The 24,712-nt window shown below is 39.4% G+C and overlaps 1 protein-coding gene across 1 annotated transcript in view; it reads right to left on the bottom strand.

Moving 5' to 3' along the window:
- Positions 1–20,195, bottom strand: part of LRIG2 (leucine rich repeats and immunoglobulin like domains 2) — a 61,663-nt gene extending 41,468 nt beyond the window's left edge. Inside the window, exon 1 of the mRNA XM_053592890.1 lies at positions 19,350–20,195. Within this exon, the coding sequence (XP_053448865.1) occupies positions 19,350–19,588 (239 nt within the window). The 5' untranslated portion in view covers positions 19,589–20,195. The remainder of the gene's footprint in view (positions 1–19,349) is intronic.
- Between the last annotated feature and the right edge of the window lie 4,517 nt (positions 20,196–24,712).

Genomic DNA, 24,712 nt, shown 5'->3' with positions numbered 1-24,712 from the left:
CTTTTGCTGGGTTTAGGCTTAGATTGTTCTTCTTTTTCCAATTCCATAAGATGGCTTGTGAGTTTGCTGATGCACTCTTTCTGTTTTTCGAATGTAGGTATCTAAAGCTATAAATTTTTCTCTCAAAACCTCTTTTGTAGTATCCCACAGGTTTTGGTAGCTTGTGTCTCTATTGCTGTTATGCTCAAAGAAGTTAATGACTTCCTCTTTTCCTTCCTTTTTCCTATTTCTTCCTGCACCCAACTGTCATTCAACAGAAGGCTGTTTGATTTCCATGCCTTTGTGTGGGGTTGAACGTTTTTGTTGGAGTTGAGCTCCACCTTTAGTGCCTTGTGGTCTGAGAAGAGACAAGGTAAAATTTTAATTCTTTTGGTTCTGTTGAGATTTGTTTTGTGTCCTAGGATATGATCAATTTTGGAGAATGTTCCATGGGGCGATGAAAAGAATGTATATTCTTTACCTTTGGGATGGAGTGTTCTATATATGTCTATCAAGCACAGTTATTCTAGGGTCTCATTGAAGTCCCTTATATCTCTGTTTAATTTCTGTTTAGAATATCTGTCCAGCTCTGTAAGAGGAGTGTTAAAGTCCCCTGTTATTATGGTGTTATAGGATATCATATTGCTCATACTAAGTAAAAGCTGTTTCAAGAATCTGGGAGCATTTAAATTGGGTGCATAAATATTTAGAATCGAAATGTCTTCTTGTTGTATTTTTCCCTTGACCAATATAAAGTGAACAACTTTGCCTTTCTTGACTTTAGTTGTTTTAAATCCACATGTAGCTGAAAATAAAATTGGAACTCCTCTTTTCTTCTGAATTCCGTTTGCCTGAAAAATTATCTTCCAACCAACCCTTAACTCAGTTTTAATTTGTCTTTTGAAGTTATGTGTGTTTCCTGCAGACAGCAAATGGATGGCTTGTGTTTTTTAATCCAGTCAGTCAATCTATGCCTCTTCAGTGGGGAATTCAAGACATTAACATATATTCAGATAATTGATAAGTGTGGTAGTGTTCTATTCATCTTATTTTGTAAGAGTCCATTGCTTAGTTTTATCTTTTGTGTAGTGTGGAAGTTAGGTTCTGTCCTTTAATTGCTGAGTTCTTACTTTGCTGTTGATCCATTGTGATGGTCAGTGTGTAGAACAGGTTGAAGTATTTCCTGTAGAGCTGGTCTTATGGCAAATTCCCTCAATGTTTGTATATCAGTAAAAGATTTGATTTCTCTGTCAATTTTAAAGCTTAGCTTAGCAGGATGTAGAATTCTGAGCTGAAAATTGTTCTGTTTAAGTAGATTAAAGGTAGATGACCATTGTCTTCTTGCTTGGAAAGTTTCATTAGAGAAGTCTACGGTCACCCTGATGGATATGCCCCTGTAGGTCAACTGGCGCTTACTCCTGGCAGCTTAAAGAATCTTTTCTTTTATTTTGACTTTGGAGAGGTTCATCACAAGGTGTCTTGGAGAGGCTCTGTTGGAGTTGAGGTGATCTGGGGGCCGATACCCCTCTGAAAGGAGTGTGTCAGAATCTTTGGTGGTATTTGAGAAATTTTCTTTTATAATATTCTCTAGTATGGCTTCCATTCCCCTGGGGCATTCTTCTTCCCCTTCTGGGATACCTATAACTCATATGTTTGAACACTTCATAAAGTCCCATAATTCTGTCAGTGAATGTTCTGCTTTCTCTCTCTTCTTTTCTGCCTCTTTAACTATCTGAGATATCTCAAGAACTTTGTCCTCTACCTCTGAGAGTCTTTCTTCCGCATGGTCTAAACTGTTGTTGATACTTTCTATTGCATCTTTAAGTTCCCTAATTGACTGCTTCAGTTCCTTCAGCTCTGCTATATCCTTTCTATATTCTTCATATCGCTCATCTCTTATTTGATTCTGTTTTTGGATTTCCTTTTGGTTATTTTCCACTTTATCAGCAGTTTCCTTCATGGTATCCATCATTTCCTTCATTGTTTCATCATCTGTATTCTAAATTACCTGTCATTTCTACATTTCCTTATAGGTGGAATCTTCTGCAGTAGCTACCTCACAGTCCCTTGGGAGGGTTGCTCTGGACTGGTTTTTCATGTTGCCAGGATTTTTCTGCTGGTTCTTCCTCATGAGTGATTTCTTTTATCTGTTTACTTGCCCTAATTGTCCTTTCACTTCCTCTTGCTCTTTAAGTTACCATGACTGTGGACTAGGGTTTCGATGAGTCCTTTTGGTACAGGACAAGAAGTATGAGAAGACTGAAGAGCAAGAAGGAAAAAAAGAAAGAAAGCAAGGAAAGGAAAAAAAAGTGAAAGGAGACGGGCTGCGAAAAAGGGAATATTGGCAAAAAGAAGAGAGACACAGAAAGAGGGAGACAGGAGCAATATAAGTGTACAGCAGGGTACTTTGACCCAACCTTAAAAACCCCCAACCTCTGGGGGTGCTGGGTTGGATGGTTCCCTTGAGGTCAACAGCTCTTTGCTAGCCTGTTTGGACACAGTACCCCACCTCTACCAAGTAGAGAGGAAAGACAAGAATGCTATAAATCAAACCAAAACAAACAAACAGAAAACTTTATGGGATAAAATTGGACAAAAAAACAAATAATAGGGGTAGAAACACTAGCAAAAATGAAGTTCTAATTGTTAGAAAGGGCAACAATGTAAAATTATATCTAAACTAGAAAAAAGAAGAAAGAAAAGAAGCAAAGAAAAATCTATAGGGAAAATGTTGAAATTAAAGAAAACAAAAACAAACCAACCAAACAAAGCAGTATATATATCTTGCTGAATATTGTCTGGGCAACAGGTGATCTTCTGAGGTAGAGATGTTAATCACAATGCTGATACGGCTGTACAAGATGGAAACTGGAGGCCTCTGCTGATTGCTCAAACACCACAGGGTGAAGAGCCTAAGTCTCTCCTCAGCCAGCTTAAAAGGCACTTTAAACTGCTAACCCTGGCTAAGCAGAAGCTTTCTCAGGAAAGCACTTGTCGCTGGGATCACTCCTGAAGTGGCTATCTGCTTACCCAGTGTGCCAAAACCAGTCTCACTCTATGCCCTGAAGGCCAAGGCTATAAGGCATCTCAGTCCCTGCCTTTAGGCTGCTCAGTCACTAGATTACTTGCTCCCGCCCGATCCTTGCTCTGCAACCCTGAGGGCGGAGCTTGCCAGGGCAGTTCTCCCACAGTGGCTCCACGCAGCCCACAGCTCAACACGATTAGCTCCATCTGGCTCGGCGGCTCAGTCTGGGGCCCTAGACAACACTTAAAGTCCTCCACACTCTGGCCCAAGTTCTCCCAAGGTAGTTCAACGGAGTGCCAAGTTCAAAAAACCCCAAAACAGCTTATAGGTAAGGCCTTTCCAGTTTACAATCTTACTGCCGCTGTACTTACAGCTGCCAGTGGGGTCAGACAGAACTAACACATGCAAACACTTGCCAGTTCTCCACTGCCTTTCTCCTCCTCATGGGGTCCAGAAGTCCCTCTGACTCCCTGTGTCCCCAAAGGGATGTTTCTGGGCAGATCCTACCAGCCAGAAATGCCTGGAGTCTTCTCTCCCCAGACTCACTGTGCCCAGTTGCAAGGAAGCTGTTAGTCAGCTGCCATCTTGCTCCCCCCTCCTTTTTTTTTGCATTTTTATTATTACTGCTCAGTAAAAAAAAAAAGAAACCATTATTTAAAAAATCTAAAGCAAAAAAATTAAACTCAATTTATGCTTATTAACAACTTGGTATTCAGCATTAGTGAAAACTATCTAGCGTCTCTATTTGGAGAAAAGTAATTTTCTCTGTATTTTTGAAGAATCTTTTCAATAGAATCCAAAGAATACTTGAAATGCTTTGGAGCCTCTGCACAGGATAATGTTGTCAAAAGGATATATGTATGTGCTTTGAAACAACCTCATGAGTCATAACCCCATATAATGAGGCTCTATGACCCTTCTGAAATAAATCCACATTGAATGAAATTTAAAAACACTAAACATAAACTGAAATGTAGCAGAACCTCTGTAAGTTGACCACTCAAGGGACTGTAACAAACCGGTCAACATACAGAGGTGGTCATCATAAGGAACTAGATCTACTGTACGTATAGGTGGTACATGTCTGATCTATGAAAATTAGGTCAACTTAAAGAAGTGGTCAACTGCGGAGGTTCTACAGTATATTCCCAAAGTAGTACTATCAGAAAGCAAAGAATAAAAGTGTGCATAACTGTTTAAGTTATCAAAATAGCAGGTGTCTAAATAGAATTATATAGATTGATCATTGTTCATACCATAAATATTGACTGGACCATGGGCCAGGCAGTGTTCTAAGTGCTAGGGTCACAAACACTGCCAATTTCTGTAGTCTTTTTTCTTTTTCTAAAAGCAACATTAACAGTTCTCAGAGGTGAAGTCATTTCAAAACTCAACATTAACTCAAATACTCCACTTTCATAAATTTCACTCTGCAGTTTAATCATATAACATGTGTGCAGGTATGCACAAAATCTTGCTCTCACAAGTAAGCCTTAAGAGGCTTTCCTCTTTTTAAGTACCCCCAAAAGACTGAAGAAGCCTAAAATTTGAACACTTCAAATATCATATAAAACTTAGAGCAATGATTTAGATAACTTTTTAAATTGAAGTCTCTCACTATCCTTCCTAATGTCTATTCATTAATTCCACTTAAGTTTGCATAAAGTGATGATTTATTTTAAAGAATCCTAAAATGGAAAACTATCTTTCAAAGCATTTCCCATTTATGCCAGGAATGGTGGTACATGCCTGTAATCCTAGCACTCTGGGAGGTCATGGTAGGTAGAGCACCTGAACTCAGAAGTTCAAGACAAGCATAAATGAAGCAAAACAGACTCCCCATCTCTACTAAAAACAGAAAAACTAATCAGGTATTGTGGTAGGTGCCTATAGTCCCAGCTACTCAGGAGGCTGAGACAACATTACCTGAGCCAAAGAGTTTGAGATTGCTGTGAACTATGATGCCATAGCACTCTACTCGGGGTGACAGAGTGAGACTTAGTCTCAAAAAAACCGAAGTGTCTCCCATTAAAATATCCTTAAAATGTACTTGAACTTGAAGTAATCTAATACTTAATAACATAAAGTCTAGCTTTGTAACAGTCAATATCTTTCCTTTATTTTCTAACACCTCTAATATCTGAATATTTATAGATATGATGATTGAAGAGTAAAGGTCTCACAGCCTTATCTCAATGTTGTAAAAACTCAGCTCCCACTTATGCTAATCTATAGGGATATAGCTGTAATGCATGATGAATTATTAAAGTTCTTGTTATCATGTGGTGCCATTAATGCAGTTGTTCAGTACCATCAGAGTGTAAATTATTTATATGATGTACGGAGCAATCACAACAGTTTGAGGAGGAGAATCAAGTCCAACAAGCTAATTACAAAGTCCTATAGCAATGGAGATGGAGCAGTTTTCTTCTGCACAGTCACCCATGTACACTTCTGAGTCATCAACAATCTTTTTTGTTTTTGAGAATATGCAGCAATAATAGGTTGAACCATGAACTTCAATAATAGTGAAACCTCCAATAAAAGGAACCTCTGCAAAAGTTAAAAGAAAATATTATATTTAATGTTTGGGTATGACAATGCTTCATTTATTTATCCAGTATAATTTTCCCTTCCTTTTGTGAATGGAAATCCCTGAGTTGTTAGAGTGAATAGAAATCTTGTCTTGTTAAATTATACCTAAAAGCATAATTTGCTTTTAAAAATAACACTCAGGGTCAGGCAGCGCCTGTGGCTCAGTGGGTAGGGCGCAGGCCCCATATATTGAGAGTGGCGGGTTCAAACCCGGCCCCGGCTGAACTGCAACAAAAATATAGCTGTGTGTTGTGGCAGGCGACTGTACCCAGCTGCTCAGGAAGCTGAGGCAAGAGAATCGCCTAAGGCCAGGAGTTGGAGGTTGCTGTGAGCAGTGTGATGCCATAGCACTCTACCAAGGGCAATAAAGTAAGACTCTTGTCTCTCTAAAAAAAAAAAAAAAAAAAAATTAAAAATTAAAAGAAAAAAAACACTCAGGGTTACTATTATAATTTATTACCATACCATGAGATTTAACACACTGATGATCTTGAATATTCTTCTAGTATACTGAACTAAACACAAGAATTCCAAAACAACTCTTAAAATTTTGTCTACTTTTATAGATTTGCTATTCCTTTACCCCTAACAGCTTTATACTAAAAGCTCTTACTTCTTGAACTGTCGTGCTTTTCTGTCTGTAACAGGCTATTTACCTTTTTCCTACTTCATTGTTTCTAATCAATTGTCATAGGCCAAGAAATCCCAGTGGCTATTGACAACTATATGAATTAGGAGTAAATGAAGTCTGGGTGAGAGTCTCCTCTGTGAATAAATGCTTCCAGGAAGCACTTTTGCTTTGTGGTGGAACTATGGATAGCTAGCTATATTGGATAAATATCTCCAGGATAAATAAGATTTTACTTTAGGATAAGGATACCATTGGATACTATTCCAAATTAAACTTTCTGTTCTTCGTTTGCACTATTTGTAATATATTGTACAATATTTCCATATGAAAAAAAGTTAGAGGTGGTAGGAAGATAGAAACATTCAAGAATAAGGGGCATGAGAGATGAAATAAAGGCAAGAGAAAGAAATAAAGGGTATCCAAATTGGAAAACAGAAGATCAAACTATCACTTTTTGCTGATGATAAGATCTTATATCCAGAAAACCCCAAAGACTCTACTAAAAGACTCCTAGAATTGACAAACAGATTGAGCAAAGTGTCAGGTTACAACATCAATGTACACAATCAGCAGCACTCCTGTACACCAATAACAGCCAAGCTGAGAGTCAAATCAAAGATTCTACAGCATTCACAATACCTACAAAGAAAATAAAATACCTAGAAATATGCTTAACTAAAGAGGTGAAAAATCTCTACAAAGAGAACTACAAAACACTGAGGAAAGAAACTGCAGAGGTCACAAACAAATGGAAAAGCATATGCTCATGAATCAGTAGAATCAACATTGTTAAAATGAGTTGGGCACGGTAGCTCACACCTGTAATCCTAGCACTCTGGGAGGCTGAAGCGGGTAGAATGCCTGAGCTCACAGGTTCAAGAACAGCTTGAGCCAGAGTGAGATCTCATCTCTAAAACAACAGCCTGGTGTTGTGGTAGGCACCTGTAGTCCCAGCTACTTGGGAGGCTGAGGTAAGAGCCTAAGTCTAAGAGTTTGAGGTTGCTGTAAGCTGTGATGCCATATGCTCTACAGAGAGTGACAAAGTGAGATCCTATCTCAAAACATTGTTAAAATGTCAGTACTACCCAATGTGACTTACAGATTCAATGCAATCTTCATCAATGTTGTATTTTACAGATCTAGAAAAAATAATTCTATGCTTCACTTAGAACCAAAGAGCCTGAATTGCCAAAGCAATCTTAAGCAAAAAAGAACATTACCAGACTTCAAACTATACCACAAGGCTACAGTAACCAAAACAGCATGGTATTGGCACAAAAAATAAAGACACAGACCAATGGAACAGAACACCAGAGAACATGGATATCCACATACGGCCAATTGATCTTTGACAAAGCAGACAACAATATACAGTGGGGAAAATAAGCCTATGCAGTAAATGGTGTGGGAAGAATCGGATAGCCACATGCAGAAGGATTCATATCTCTCACCACTCACAAAAATTAATTCAAGATGGACAAAAACCTTAAATGTAAGGCATAAAGCCATGAGAATTTTAGAATAAAATATTGGAAAAACTCTTCCATATATTGAGCCAGGTGAAGAATTTATGAGTAAGAGCCCAATGGCAATCACAACAACAAAAATAAATGAATGGGACTTGATTAAATTAAAATGCTTCTGCACAGCTAAGGAAGATCAACAGAGTAAACAGACAACCTATAAAATGGGAGAAAACATTCGCAATATATATATCCAATAAAGGGCTAATAACCAGAATCTACAAAGAACTCAAGCAAATCTGCAAAGAAAAAAAAAAAAACATTAAAAAAATGAGCAAAAGACATAAACAGAAGGTTTTCAAAAGAAGATAGACAAATGGCTAATAAACATACACGAAAAAGGGCGGCGCCTGTGGCTCAGTGAGTAGGGCGCCAGCCCCATATGCCGAGGGTGGCGGGTTCAAACCCAGCCCCGGCCAAACTGCAACCAAAAAATAGCCGGGCGTTGTGGCGGGCGCCTGTAGTCCCAGCTGCTCGGGAGGCTGAGGCAAGAGAATCGCGTAAGCCCAAGAGTTAGAGGTTGCTGTGAGCCGTGTGACGCCACAGCACTCTACCCGAGGGCGGTACAGTGAGACTCTGTCTCTACAAAAAAAAAAAAAAAAAAAACATACACGAAAAAGCTCAATATCACTTGTTATCAGGGAAATGTAAATTAAAACCACAATGAGATATGACCTTACTCCTGTTAGAAGGGCTTTTATTAAAAAGTCCAAAATCAAAAGTTGCTGCATGGATGCAGAAAGGAATACTTATACACTGTCAGTAGGAATACAAATTAGTGCAACCTCTACAGAAAACAGCATGGAGATTCCTTAAAGAACTAAAGTATACCTACCATTTGATCCAGCAATCCCAGTAATGGGTATTTACCCAAAGGAAAAGAAGTCATTTTATCAAAAAGACACGTGCACTTAAATATTTACTGCAGCACAATTCACAATTGCAAAAACATGGAATCAACCCAAGTGCCCATCAATTAACAAAATGTGGTGTATGTACACTATGCAATACTACTCAGCCATGAGAACAAATTAAGGCCTTTTGCAAAAATTTGGATGAAATTCGTGAGCACTATCCTAAGGTAAGTATTGAAAAAAAGGGGAAAAAAAATGCCACACGTATCTGTTATTATACTGGAACTAACCAATGGGCACACATGTGCACAGAGGGAAGTAAAACTCAGCAGAAATCAAGCAGGGTGGAGGGAGAAAGAGGAGATAAGCAAAAACCTACCTATGGGGTACAATGAACACCACCTGGGTGAGGAGTACACGTGCACCTCCAACTCAAGCATAGCAAATTCGATACACGTAACCAACCCCTTAATACTTCTAAGTTTAAAAAAAAGAATAAGGGGCATGTTTTATTTTCTTTCATTACCTTTCCCTGAGTTCTTAATGACTGAAAAGACTATTCCACTGGGGAATGCAACAACAAAAGAGGAAACAGGGATTCTACAGATAGATGTAAGAATAGCAATGCCCAGTTCTGGGATATTGGGCAAGTCATTTAACCTAAACTTCAGTCTCTTCTACAGTAAAATAAGAGTATCAGTACAAACTTCATCAGATTGCTCAAAAGATCAGGAGAATATAAATAAATACTTACCATGTAAGTCAGTGTATAAATACGTTATTAAAATACTAGGTTTGAAACAAGATGATGGTCCAACACGATCTCCTTTTCTGAGAGTCTAATGGACATGCAGATATAATCCACTTTCCAAGGTAAAACCTTAATTAGAATTACTCCCCTACACTGACTTATTAAAGTAGTAATCTAGGCTAGGCATGGTGGCTCACTCCTATAATCCCAGCACTTTGGGAGGCTGTGGCAGGAGGACTGCTTGAGTTCAGGAGTTTCTAGATCAGCCTGGGCAAGAAAGCACATCACTACAAAAATTTTTTTAAAAATCAGCCACACATGGTAGCACACATAAGGCAATGAGGACAGCTATGACTGCACCACTGCACTCCAACCTGGGCAAAAAAGTGACACCTGTCAAAAAAAAATAATTAGTCTATTAATTAAAGTAGTAATCTAAATATTGTTTCTGAATTCCAACTTTATAAGATGCCAATTGTAAGACAACTGGTGACTTTTTAGAATTACTCAGTGATGTGGCTGCTAAGAATCTACCCTACACACATATATACATACAATCATGAAAAGGTATCAGCAAGTTACTGTAATAGCAAAACCACAAAATAAAAAGAAATCTACATACTTTACCAAGAAGAGATCAGTTAAAGAATTTATAAAAGTTCTATTCTCTGCAACCACAGTATGACTTCATTTTTATGTGTATATTTTTAAAGAAAGAGAAAAAAAAATAGAAACGCATGAAACTTTGAGAAGCATACCCAAGAAACAACAGTGAGTTTTCCTTAAGACAAAGGAACTTTTTACTGTTCTTATTAAGACTTTAAATGTTTCTGTACCATGTTAATAGTTGACCATACGAAAGTAATTAATTTAAAAATAAACTCACAGGCCCAGTGCAGTGGCTCACATCTGTAATCCACCACTCTGGGAGGTTAAAGCAGGAGGATCACTTGAGCTCAAGAGTTCAAGCCAGCTTGAGCAAAGCAAGACCCCATATCTACTAAAAACAGAAAAATTAGCTGAGCATTGTGGCAGGTGCCTGTAGTCCCAGCTGCTCAGGAGGCTGAGGCAGGAGGATCACTTGAGCCCAAGAGTTTGAGGTTGCTGTGAGCTAGGTTGATGACAGGGCATTCCAGCCTGCAGCAACAGAGTGAGACTCTGTCTCAAAGTAAATAAATACATTAAATAAAAATAAACTCACTTTAAAAAAAAAATCTATCTTTGGGCGGCGCCTGTGGCTCAGTTGGTAAGGCGCTGGCCCCATATACCGAGGGTGGCGGGTTCAAACCCGGCCCCGGCCAAACTGCAACCAAAAAATAGTCGGGCGTTGTGGCGGACGCCTGTAGTCCCAGCTACTTGGGAGGCTGAGGCAAGAGAATCCCTTAAGCCCAGGAGTTGGAGGTTGCTGTGAGCTGTGTGAGGCCACGGCACTCTACCGAGGGCCATAAAGTGAGACTCTGTCTCTACCAAAAAAAAAAAAAAAATCTATCTTTAACCTGGGAATGTCCTGGGAAATAAGATTTTAATTATTGCTTTTCTGGCTCGGCCGGTAGCTCAGTGCCTAGGGCGCCAGCATCCAGTCCGGGCCTGCCATACAATGAGAACTACAATAAAAAAAATAGCCGGACGTTATGGTGGGCGCCTGTAGTCCCAGCTGCTTGGGTGGCTGAGACAAGAGAATCGCTTAAGGCAAGCCCAAGAGGTTGCTATAAGCTGTGACGTCACGGCACTCTACCAACTGTGACATAGTGAGACTCTGTCTCAAAAAAAAAAAAAAACAAAAAACTGCTTTTCTGATATAATTCTTCCAAAAGAATGTTTTAAGAATAATGCCACGAATTGACCAAACCAGGTTAATGACAACACCTGACAAGGAGAAAAAAAACTAATAATCACATGTTCTCTTGTCTTCCTGTTCAGCAATACATATCATAAAGATAGTGAAAAATACAAATATACTAGACTTATTTTGTAGACTGACTTATGGAATAGTAAACTCCACTTTAGAATCCAGCGTCTGGCCTTCAAATGTCAGGTGAACAGAACTGAGTTTTTAGTGAGCAGTAAAACCATGGATTGTTATTTTATCCAAGTATAAAGATGTCTTTTCCACCAATTTAAAATAAAATAATAGTTTAGTAATAGTGAAACAAAGATCGCTGCTTATGTATAAAGCTACAACATTTGCCATCACCCTTAGGGGGCATTTTCTAGGTATCAACTGGGTTCACATACTATTTATATCTTATTATACTTAAGTTATTATAAGATTTTTAGAAGTGAATAGACAGTAACACAGGTCATCTTATCCCCAAATTACTGGCAGAGAAGGGCTAATCAAAGCCAAAGATTAGTTGGGTTTCTTATTAATGTAATCCATCATTCATTAACATCCACTTAGTTTTTTTTCTTTTTTTTCCGAGACAGAGTCTTACTATGTCACCATCAGTAGAGTGCTGTTGCATCACAACTCACGGCAACCTCAAACTCTTGGGCTTAAGTGATTCTCTTGCCTCAGCCTCCCAAGTAGCAGGGACTACAGGTGCCCGCCACAATGCCCAGCTATTTTTGTTGTTGTTGTTGTTGCAGTTGTTTAGCTGGCCCGGGTCAGGTTCGAACCTGCCACCGTCAGTGTATGTGGCTGGCGCTGTAACCACTGTGCTACGGCACTGAGCCTGCCCAATTAGTTTAACCTGGCACCAAGTCTAGTATCTCCTCAGAGAAGGACACTATACTCAGGATTGGCGATGCTTTTCTCCTGCAACCTGCCAAGATTTTGATTACATAAAGAAGTTATCATAGTGATTATGACATAAGATGTGTAAGAGTAATTTGTAAGAGAAACCCAAAATTTAAGAAGCATTTAATTACAAATTTACTTACACCACACTTCACTATTGTTGCATTCTTTATGGTTTAACTTTAAAACTGCTAATCACCACTAGTTATTCTGGAAGTTATTCTGTCAATTATTTGTCACAAATAACAGAACAATGGTTGCCTTTTGGGAGAAAGGCTGGAGAAGGGCAAAAGAAAGAGAGGTAATAAAAAAAAAATTTACTTTAACTATCCCATTCTTCAGGTTTTTGTCCCAAACATGAAATTAATAATTTGGATAAAGTGTAATTACTTAAATTGCTTTTATTTTTTATTTGCATCAACTGAACATCTTAACATTTTTCGTGACTGAAATAGGATGGAATAAATGAGTCATTTACTTTGACATAGAAAAAATATGGCACAAAAATGCATTATTTTTTAAAAACATTTTTGCTAAGTTCTTAATATGACATAATCTTTTCTTCACTAGTTAAATGCCAGTTTTCCATGAGAATTGAAGAATCTTTAAAGAATAAAGCATATACAATGTCATGGACCTAAGATGAGGAAAACATTTTCTAGTATTAGCAAACCAAGTGATTATCTTAATATAAAGTAATTGTTTGATTACTCACATGCTGATTATATATGTCTATATTGGGAAATGCAAAATATTTTTAACATAATAAGGATGCTAATCTCCATAAAAATGAGCAGGTCCTCCAAAGCATAAAGCAGTGTTTTTCAACCTTTTTTATCTCACAGCACACTCGAACCTATAGTTAAACTTCCGTGGCACACTTAAATTATGTTGATCACAGAAAAAAAAGAGTAAAAACACACTTACTGGGCTTTGAACTTTTTTCAAAAACAATCTAAAGAATGATCTTTAAAAATTTCGCAGCATATCTGAAATCCTCTCATTGCACACCAGTGTGCCCCGGCTGAAAATCAAATCACTGGCATAAAGGAATTTTAAAGAATAAAGCACAGATCTCCTCAGTTAACATTCAATAAGCAACAACTGCTTACAGTTCAGTGGTTCTCTACCATTGCTGCAAATTAGCATCATTGGGAAGATTTTAATATTGACACTTTACCCCAGACTAACAAATCAGACTCTCACTGGGGGTGTGACCCAAGCTTTGGTATTTTGTAAATGCTCTCCAACTTATTACATTCAGGCAGGGCTGAGAACTGCACTAGTCCACAAATCTATCTACATGCTCTGTTGAGATTCCTTCCATTCTTTGCCTTTTCTTGCCTTTCTACCATAAACCTGTCAGTTAAATGTGACACCTACTATATGCCAGGCACAACGATAAGTAGTAATAAACAAAACAGACCTTTTGGGAGTTTATAGGGTCACCTTAAAACTAAAGCCTCAATGAGGCACCAGAATGCCACTAAGTTAATATTTACTATCAAGATAAAATTCCTAGGGCGGCACCTGTGGTTCAGTGAGTAGGGCACCGGCCCAATATACCGAGGGTGGTGGGTTCGAACCCTGCCCCAGCCAAACTGCAACAAAAAAATAGCCAGGCTTTGTGGCGGGTGCTTGGCGCTTGTAGTTCCAGCTACTCGGGAGGCTGAGGCAAGAGAATCGCCTAAGCCCAAGAGTTGGAGGTTGCTGTGAGCTGTGACGCTACAGCACCCTACCGAGGGCTACAAAAGTGAGACTCTGTCTCTAAAAAAAAAAGATAAAATTCCTACACATTTCCATTTTCACTACAAGAGGGTGGAATGGAAGGGATAGAGGAAGGGATGATTTTATTTCTATTTAATGCATTCATTTTGCGTAATTTTATATCTTGATTATATATGCTTTCTTATAATTTTTAAGTGTTTTCTAAAATAGGATTTTTTAAATTAAGTCCGAGACAAATACAGCAAAACATATCAGTAGATTCTTTGTTATGTATTTCACTGGGAAGGAGGGTCAAGATTTGAGGCTGGAGTGGAGCCAAAAGCAAGATTAAAGACACTAGGTTTACCTCTTCCAGTAGGAGCCTTCATCGCCTTCCTGATCCCTCAGCTACTGTCTCCATGTCTATCAAGATCGTATCAAAAGAGTTGGTACACTTGTATGGACACCTTGGAATACTACTAAGCCATAAAAAAGAACTAAATCATGCCTTGCAGTAACATGGGTGGAATTGGAGACCATTTTTTTTTTTTTTTGAGAGAGAGAGAGAGAGAGTCTCGTTCTGTTACCCCAGAAAGAGTCAGTGGCGTCATCACAGCTCACTGCAACCTCAAAACTCTAGGGCACAAGCAATCCTCCTGCCTCAGCCTCCCAAGCAGCTGGGACTATTAACACCATGACACTTGGGTAATTTTTCTTTCAGTAGAGACAGCAGTGTCGGTCTCACTCAGGCTGGCCTCAAACTCCTGAGCTCAAGCAATCCCCCCAACTCAGCCTTCCAGAGTGCTAGCATTACAGGTATGAGTTACCATGCCCAGCCAGGAGGCCATTATCTTACGTGAAATAACTCAGAAAGTCAAATGCCGTGTGCTCTCCCTTACAAGTGGGAGCTAAATTAATGAGTACATATGGACATTGAGACTGGAATAATTAGACACTGGAGACTCAGAAGGTCAGGAGAGTGAGAAGAGTGTGTGGGATGAGAAATCACCTAATGGGTACCACATACACTAATTGAGTGAGGATTAAACAAAAAACCCAGACTTCATCACTATGCAAATCTGCACATCTACCCCATAAATCTATAAAAATAAAAAGATTATGTCAAAAAGGGTAAAGGTTAAAGGTCAAAATCCTTATGAATACACTTAGCACACTTTCTCCTTTCCAACTGGTTCTCACATCTAAAATAATTGCCATTTAGGGTAAAGGAAACAGTAGAGGCAATGCTAATATGAAGAGAAACGTAGCAAGAAAAGCAATGAAAACTCAACAAAATTTTTCCTGAACTAAATTAGGAAAAAAAATTAAGATGATAATCAATGCTAAAGAAAAGTGTGACAAAACAAGCACTCTCACAATTGCTTGTTTAAATTGATGCAATTATGCTGGGCTCAATCTAAAGTATAATCCAGAGTATATTTGTGCAACAACCAACCTTAAGACCTCTGTATCACATCTGTATTAGATCAGATTTCTTAAGGCTCTCTCATTGCAGGCTTTCTTGTTCAGGTATCTTCTCAACTAACAAAAATGCCTCAAAGATCACACTAAATTTTTGTGGGCTCCCATCTTCTATTTACCTCTTCCCCAGATATACCAAGATAAAAGAGACAAAATATGTTAAAATCATTAATGCAGTGAAAGAAAAGCACATCATATATACTTCAAAATGACTGAAAAGTGAAACTCCATTACGTGTAGAGCAGTAACATATAACATATAAGACAAGGACGAAGTACAACAGAACCTCCATCGCTGACCAAATTCTGACACTGACCACCTCAAGTTAATCGAATTTTCACAGACCAGACACGTACCACTAAGGCCTAGTCCCTTATGTTGACCATCTCTGTATGTTGACCAATTTGTTAGAGTCCCTTGGGTGGTCAACTTACAGAGGTTCTACTGCAGATGGGGTTTTAGAAACATTATAGCAATTTGTCCCACCCTCATCCCCAATTTAATTTAGGGTTTACCGGTAGGTGTGTGTAGCACACATGAGAGACATCCCTAATGCACTTGAAGCATCCCAACTTTAGAAGTAGGTGGCTGGTATGTAGCTTCAGACTATTAAAAACTCAAACTACAGAAGAAAGCCTTCATGATACTGCGCACACAACTAATTATCCATTGATACTTAGTAAAGATCTAACAGATGCTGTAAAGCCCTACAAAAACCAAAGATGATCAGAAGAAATGAAGGATTATTTGTGCATACAAAAAGTTTTTCTGACTTTTGAGGCAATGAAACAAAACACCCCATAAACAGAGTAAGATGGGAGCTGGAGTTAGTAGTAACTTTTAATGTGCCTGTGTTTAGAATTTTTCCTCTTTTTTTTTTTTTTTTTTTTACTACAAATTATCTGTCCTTTTAGGAAGGAAATAGAAAATTCAAGAAAAGCTTTGCAGTTTTTGCTTGACATCACTCAAGTCAGCGGCAGTGAGCTCAGGATCTCTGAAGGGTTCAAGACTGAATACATATGTTAAAACTGAAAACGTTTTGCCAAAGTCATTAAGGTAACCACAGAGGTTGAAGTTCAAGTTACACGTGACTATTAAAGACTTCCCTAGAGTTATCAACATAAGCTAATGTCCTCTTTGTATGCTAAAGAACTAATCTGTTACAGCCATTCCAAAGAAACAAATGCAAGCAAACTATAAACAATTACAATGAAAATGGCACTAAAAAACTTCAAGTAACTAAATACATATATAATCCAATAAAACGATTCTAGTACAGCAAAAATTCCCAAATACCAATCCATGATGAAATTTTCGGCAGTTTACAGTGAAATGAAAATAAGAACAAGGTTCCAAATCTTTCATTAAAACTAAATTTAAAGGCCAGTCGTGGTGGCTCACACCTGTAATCCTAGCACTCTGGGAAGCTGAGGCAGGTGGACTGCCTGAGCTCAGCAGTTCAAGACCATCCTGAGCAAGAGTGAGACCCCATCTCTAAAAATAGCCAGGCATGGCAAGCGCCTGTAGTCTCAGTTACCTGGGAGGCTGAGGCAAAAGAATTGCTTGAACGCAAGAGTTTGAGGTTGCTGAGAGCTCAGATGCCAGAGCACTCTATCGAGGGTGACCAAGTGAGACTCAGTCTCAAAAAAAAAAAAAGAAAAACCTAAACCTAAATTTAAATAACCTATAGAATGTTTTAACTCTAAAAGTATATACTTTTTAGTATTTCTGTGCTATCATGAAATCATGACAAAAAATGAGTGATGGAAAAGGGGTTCTAGCACTCTTACTTGGCAAACAAGCTGACTGATATACCTAGTCTTCCAAGACACATACACACTGTGTGTGTGGGTGTGTAATCACAACAATGTGATACAGAGCTCTGCATGCATGAAGTATCCAATTAATTTTTGAATAACAAAATAATATTTTTGAGAGAATTTCTTATAAAGAGAGTATCTGAAAAGCCGGACACTGGGGCTCATGCCTATAGTCCTAGCACTCTGGTAGTCTGAGGCTGAGACCGTATGATCACTTGAGGTCAGGTATTCAAGACCAGCCTGAAGAGTGAGACCCCATCTCTATAAAAGACAGAAAAATTAGCCAGACAAGGTGGGGCATGCCTGTAATCCCAGCTACTCAGAAAGGGAGGCTGAAGCAGGAGGATGGGTTGAGCTCAGGAGTTTGAGGTTGCAGTGAGCTATGATAAGTCCACTACACTCCATCCTGGGCAACAAGTAATGAATTTTGTCCACATTTTAATGACGGTTACAAGTTTGAGCGTTTGAGTTTGAATCACTAATATATTTGAAGCATGGCATGTGCTTTAAAAATTCAAAATTACATAAAGAAACCCAAATGTACTTGGTGGTTTTATAGCTAAAGGCAACTGCTGAACAATGTTTCATCTCTCAATATAAAACAGTACAATCCTATCTTTTCATACTCTGTGTTCTATTAATATAGGACTTCCACCCAATTATATTTATACAATAGAATTGCTAAGGCATTTCACTTTAACTGAAAATGTCAATTTCATTATAGGACACTTAAAATTTGTGAATGTCACTTGGATTTAGGCAATTTATTTTGATTTAAACAAAAACCAAACAGACACAAAATAAATGTACCTTACACAAAATTATTTCTAATTAATGTTTACCTAACAATGGAGGACCTTAAAAAGTATGTCATATTTATTTCAAACACAGCTAAATTAAGCTGTTTTGTTTTTAAACCTGCGCCAGATATACTATGTCATAATCAGGTAGCTGTTCCAAAAATTTCTTAGAAAAAGGCACTTGCTGCATAACAAAGATGCTATGCTAGATGGATTTCAGACTACACTGTACACTGACACAAATAGTTAAATATAATTTGGGTTAACAAAACCAGAATTAGCTACAAGTATCACTACCATAAAACAACAGAAAGCATCTTATTACATTGCAGTTATATGCTTACAACATTTGGTTATTCATGTTAATTTTCTCCATGACTATATGAGATAGCTTGCCTTCCTATCCGTGCTAACTACTTGCAAATATATAAATATCTCTGAGCCTCTGCAACAGACCTACTTGTACTTTATCTCCACTGAAAATCCAATCAGGCCCTCATATTTTAATTGCACCTCAAGCTATTCTTTTCAGTGATGACTCTTTCTTAGTGACCACTCTATTATAAGTCTGTCAATAAACGTGTTGTTCAGTTAGTGAAAGAAAAATAACTGTGTATTAGTAATTAAGCCCCATAATTGCAGCATTTAATACCTACTGTTGTTCCTAATGCCACCAAGCTGACTCAGACTAACGAGCTCTCCAGGTGTCACTGTCTAATAAAGGCCTATCAATGTGAAAACTCCGCAACAGAGACTCCAGAATTCTTTCAACCACTGTACTTGCTTCTCATACATACATAAACAGAATTGATTTGGGTATTCTCTGCCACAAGAAAATACACTGAAAACAATGAAAGTATCAAATGACTTTGGAAACAAATACTCCTTCCCTTCTTTACAGTGAATCCTAAATTAGATCAAGAATGCTACTTATAAAAATATTCTACGTTAGTAGAGAATCTCCTGATACATGAGTTTTTAACCCCTAAGCATTATAACTACAGCAAAAAAGAGCCAATATGTGAACAAGGCAATTATTGTGTCTTTGGCGATCTTGGTTATAAAATGACATGCCTGAGATTCAAGCTATGGTGGACACCAAATGATGCAGTCCGAAGTGGGCAAGGAGCATCAGTGGGTGATCGACCCGCCCCCCAACCGTCCTGAGTCAACGGTGGTGTCTAGGACCTGCTGAGTCCTTAACATTAAATATCCCGGCCCCAATTCCTTCCCAGTTCTAGAAATCAGACCCCCTGGCCCCAAGAAATTTAACCCCGGGCCTCATACTCCCATCATCCAAAACAAAGTTTGGATGGCAGTAGCAGTTTCCTTCTTAACTTAGGATGGGGACCACGCCCTCCGACCAGGCCGGGCTCCTCCTGCTCCCCCCTGGCGGGGACGCCCCCCTTCCTTCGGTCACTCCGCCTGTCCACTCTACTCACAGACTAGCGGTGTCAGGGGGCAGCGAGCCCGACAGCGCCCTCCAGCTCGGCGCGGGCAGTTTCCTGCGACTGCAGTCCAGGACAGGAATGCGGCAAGAGCAGGGTGCGGGGCAAACACCAGCTCGGGCGGTGGGCAGGAGGAGGAGAGCCGTCTGGGCAAGGAAAAGGAGCCGGGAGAGTGGGTCGGACCGACACTCCAGCAACCGCTCCTCCCGGACGCCTAGGGGCGCCGGCGCCATTTTCCCCCTCGACCTGGGCCTGGCCGAGAAGAGCCGCCTGATAGAAAAGGAGGATGGCGCAGATGTTTAGCGGCTGCGCAATCACTCAGCACGCTGGCTGTCCCCTGTATCCTCTAGGCTGGCGAGGGGCGGATGCGGCGCGACAGCGGGGGCGGCGGCCGGGGACTCTCGGCTGAGGCCTTACGGACAGCGCTCATCCGCCCGCCCCACACGCAACGCCTTCACGCACAGGATCCAGCCAATCGGTGCCACATGATGATGTTGCGTCGGGGGGCGGTACTCCGTGAGGGGGCGGGACCAAAAAAACCGCGGATCTCCTTTAGAGGAAGAACGTGAAGGTGTTGGGGGACTTTGCTCCTCGGACGTTCTGCCGCGGTTCCTCCGCTGGAGGGCGCAGTGGTTCCTCAAGAGGGACTAATGGGGCCAAGCGCCGAGTTCTGACTATGGGTATATCTGTTGTAGAAAAGGATTCTTTTTTTATCTAAGGGTATATCTGTTGTAGACAAGGACTTTTTTTATCTTCCCTGGGCTCGCAGAAAGAGGAGTGACAGAAGGGCTGCTTTACCAGCTGCAAACATGAATGGAGCTTCTATCCTCGCTTTTAGCTAGGGCGATCTCCAGAGCCAAACGGGCCTTCTCTTCCCACTGCTGCTTGTCTGCGGTGAACTGCCCTTCACCTAACACAAAGCATGTTACCAGTTACCCCTGTAAGCTGTAAGCTCCTGAAGGCTGAGACCCTGTCTATTCACCTGTGCACCTCCAGCTTCTGTTCTAGCTTCGAGGTCGGTAAATGTTGGTGAGACCGCACCTGCGTGTCTGTTCTGGGGAATGCTGTCCTCAACACACACTCAGAAAAGCAAGTGGGACAAGTAGATGAAGAGGGTGTTGAGCAATCAACAAAGCAAAGGCTGAATGTGAAGAAATTTTTTATTTTTCCTGAAGTAGATGTTACAGAAAGCTTAGAACAGTGACGTCTGACCACCTCATGCTCACACAGCTGTGTATTATATCCATGGTTATAAACAAGACTTTAAAAATAATAATGGTGGTTCATTTATATTTAATGCCATACTTATCAAGGAGTGTTTGCATTTGTTTCTCTATTTGGTCCCTCAATGACTATGAAATTGGCAAGACAATTATTGCTGATGGAGAAACAAGTCCAGAGAGGTTAAACCAAGGAACCCTGAGGCAGAGGCAGGGTTGGCATTAGTATGACTGTAAATTAATGCTGAGTTGTAAATTAAAAGCCTGATCAGGTTAAAAGAATGATAATGCCTCGGTGATAAGGTTGTCCTAGAAAGTAACTGAAGTCAATCTTTTCCATAGCAGATTTGGAGTCATAATTATGCTTTTTAAAAACACTTTTCCATTTTCTAATATTGACATTTTTCTTGGAATCAAGGCCATATTCAATGCTCTAGGCCAAACCAAACTTTTAAAGCCAAGACACCGAGTGAAACTTACTCTGAGCCTCCTTCCACTGAGTGTTGAGCAGACCACAACCACCTTTGGTAAGAAATAGGGTATAGGCAGGAGCCTCACAAAAAAAAACAAGGAGGCATGTTAGGTCCTTTCTACCTTAGTTTTGGAGCTTTATTATGAAACTATGTCAAATAAGCCCATTAGAAATTCATGCTTTCTAACCTGTGTCCTCCCCAATAAGTGGTGCAGGTCACCCCAGTTATCAGAGAAGGAGTCCCTCAGCTCTTAATTCCTTGTACATTTTATTTTTAGCACTGTAATAGCACTTATATGCACCTTATATATCTTTATTTTCCTCATCTTGGCTCACACATCGTCACTCAATAATGGTTTGATAAATAATGATATTATCTTACAACCTGAAATACCTAAATATTTTAAATTACCTAAATATTTTTCTGGGGGGGGGTGGGTAGAGGGAGGGGGATCGGTGGGATCACACCTGTGGTGCATATTACAGGGGTATTTGCGAAACTTGGTAAATGTAGAATGTAAATGTTTTGGCACAGTAACTGAGATAACGCCGGAAAGGCTATGTTAACCACTGTGATAAAAATCTGTTAAATGGTTTATGAAGCGAGTGTATGATGCCCCATGATCATATCAATGTATACAGTTATGATTTAATAAAAAAAAGAAAAAATAATAATAAAAAAAATAAAAAAATATTTTTCTTTAAAAATTTTTGCGCTGGGCATGGTGGCTTTTCCTTGTAATCCCAGCTCTCTGGAAAGCCAAGGCAGATGGATTACTTGAGCTCAGGAGTTTGAGATTAGCCTGAGCAAAAGTAAGACTCCTTCTCTACTAAAAATAGGAAAACTAGCCAGGCATAGTGGTTCATGCCTGTAATCCCAGCTACGCAGGAGGCTGAGGCAAGAGGATTGCTCAAGCCCAAAATTTTGAGGTTGCTGTGAGCTATGATGATGCCACAGCATTCAACCCAGGGTGACAGAGTGAGACTCTGTATCAAAAAAAAAAAATGTTTTTTAATGAAAAATGTCAATACACATAGTAACAAAGAGATTCACAGAATAAACCCCCATATGCCTAACTGGAGTTTGCATTTACATATTTTTAACAGAGTTTAATGATTCATTTCTGACTAACAATGAAATATAAGGTTTCAATCATTGCCCTAGAATTGTCCAGTTAATCCTTGTGTGGAAAAGTACCTGGGTAGATTTTTTAAGAGTTCAGTGGAATCCATAAGCAGAGAACACCTGACCTCCAGACTCACTCCTACAAAAACTATGCACTTGGATCTCTTGTTCCAGATCTTAGTGTAAATCCCAGCCCCCTAAAATTTATCTATCCTATATTCCATATCTCAGCACTGTACTCTGCAAAGTCACTGCCAACTTAACTGATACATTCCATTCTCTCAAGCTAGAAATCTCAGGATCACTCATGCTTTCTGTTCTTTCTTTCCTGTCACATCTGATCAGTCACTAGACTCGGTTGATTCCCCCTCAGGAATGTCTCAGATCTCTCCCCACATCTCCGTCCCCACTGCTACTTAGTTCAGACCTTCACCTCTTAGGAGTACCGTTGCAGTAACCTCTGAACCCATCTTCTGTCCTCCAGCCTTTCTCCTCTCCCAGCCTCTCTTGAGACTGTTACTAGAATTATCTTTCCAAAGCGTGCCATTACACGTAGTTGTTAGCTTCTCCCTGCGTAAAAATATTTGATGATCCCAGTGTTTCTTATTCTGTTCTTTGTGCTTGTCCTAATGTTTTATAATGAAAATGGATTGTTTGGGAAAACAGAAAAAAAAATTTAAGTGAATGATTCCTCTTTGCCTACCAATTCTTTGTCCTGCCATTTAAATAAGACTCCACAATCAGGCCCCGGTCTAACTCTCTCCAACATTTTCTATATGTTCTCACCATTTTTTACCAATTCCAGCCACAGAAAATTATTTTCCTTTCATAAATTGTGCTATTCCTCTTACAAGCTGCCCTTCCCCTCCTTCTCTAGCAAGGCATTTTCTACTCCCCTTCAAGTTTCTTTCTCTATAAAGAGTTCCATGACTCTTTTGAGCATTTAGGGGCTTCCACCTCAATTCTAGAACCATAGTTCATGGCATTCGTATATACAGTATGTATACACGGTGACCATAGACAATGATTTTAACTTGCACACGAATTTTATGGCCACTTTGTATATCACTTCCATGCCATTTGTTTGTGTGGAAATTATCTTAATCTGGTTGTTTTCCTCACTAAATAAGAAATCTTCATCAACTAATTATGTATCTTTAGTGCTAAAGTACAGTGTTTGCAATGTAAGTGATAACAAATTGTTGATTAAATTACCATTAATTTCATTGCTCCACTACTGAATAAGCCCAAATCTATTTAGAATGCCTTTTGCTTCCTTTTACCTCTTTCTTCCTCCATCTCTTTTTCCCAATAAAGCAAAGAGGGAATAATAATAATAATAGTAACTATTACTTATTGAAGCAAAATCTAAAGCCAGAAGAAAAAATAGGTAAGTTAGACTTCATCAAAATAAAAAAAAAACTTTTTCAGACAAAGCCTCACTCTGTTGCCCAGGCTACGGTGCTGTGGTATCATCTAGCTCACAGCTCAAACTCCTGGGTTCAAGCAATCCTCCTGCCTCAGTCTCCTGAGTAGCTGGGACTTCGGGTCCATGTCACAATGCCCGGCTAATTTTTCTCTTTTGAGAAGACATAAGGTCTCACTTTTTGCTCCGGATGGTCTCCGAACTCCTGAGCTCAAAGGATTCTCCCACCTTGGCCTCCAGAGTGCCATGATTACAGGCAGAAGCCATCACACCTGACATCCAAAATGAAAAACTTTTATCTATCAAAGGATTCTATCAACAGAACAAAATGTTTGCAAATCGTGTGTCAAGAAAGAGATTAGTATCAAGAAATATAAAGAATTCCTACAACATAAAAACAGCTCAATTAAAAAATGGGCAAAGGCCTTGTGTAGACATTTCTCCAAAGATACACAAATGGCCAAGAAGCGTGTGAAAAGATGCTCACAATCACTAATCATTAAGGAAATGCAAATCAAAACCACAATGAGATACTACTTCACATACATTAGGTTGGCTATGATTTAAAAAAAAAAGCACTCTGGGAGGCTGAGGCAAGTGTATCACTTAAGCTCAGGAGTTGGAGACCAGCCTGAGCAAGGGTGAGACCCTGTCTCTACTAAAAACAGAAAAACTAGTCAGATGTAGTGATGGGTGTGTATAGTCCCAGCTACTCGGGAGACTGAAGCAAGAAAATCATTTGAGCCCAAGAGTTTGAAGTTGCTGTGAGCCTTCATGCCACTGCACTCTACCAAGTGTGACAAAGTGAGACTCTGTCTCAAAAAAATGAAAAAATAATGGCGGCGCCTGTGGCTCAAGGAGTAGGGCGCCGGTCCCATATGCCGGAGGTGGCAGGTTCACACCCAGCCCCAACCAAAAAAAAGTGAAAAAATAAATAAAGTAAAATAAATAAGACAATGATGTTCCTCACTGTTTCTGTTGAACATGGTTCTAGAGGTCCAAAACAGTACAAGACATGAAAAAGATGCTAAAGGGATAAGGACTGTAAAAAATAAAAATTAAAAAATTAAAAAATAAAACTTCCCTTACCTACACAGGAAAAACCCAAAAGAA

This window comes from Nycticebus coucang, chromosome 5 (genome assembly GCF_027406575.1).
Source record: "Nycticebus coucang isolate mNycCou1 chromosome 5, mNycCou1.pri, whole genome shotgun sequence".
In the NCBI taxonomy this organism is placed as follows: domain Eukaryota; kingdom Metazoa; phylum Chordata; class Mammalia; order Primates; family Lorisidae; genus Nycticebus; species Nycticebus coucang.
Note: the sequence above shows the minus strand (reverse complement) of the source record. Positions and strands in the feature narration are given on the sequence as shown.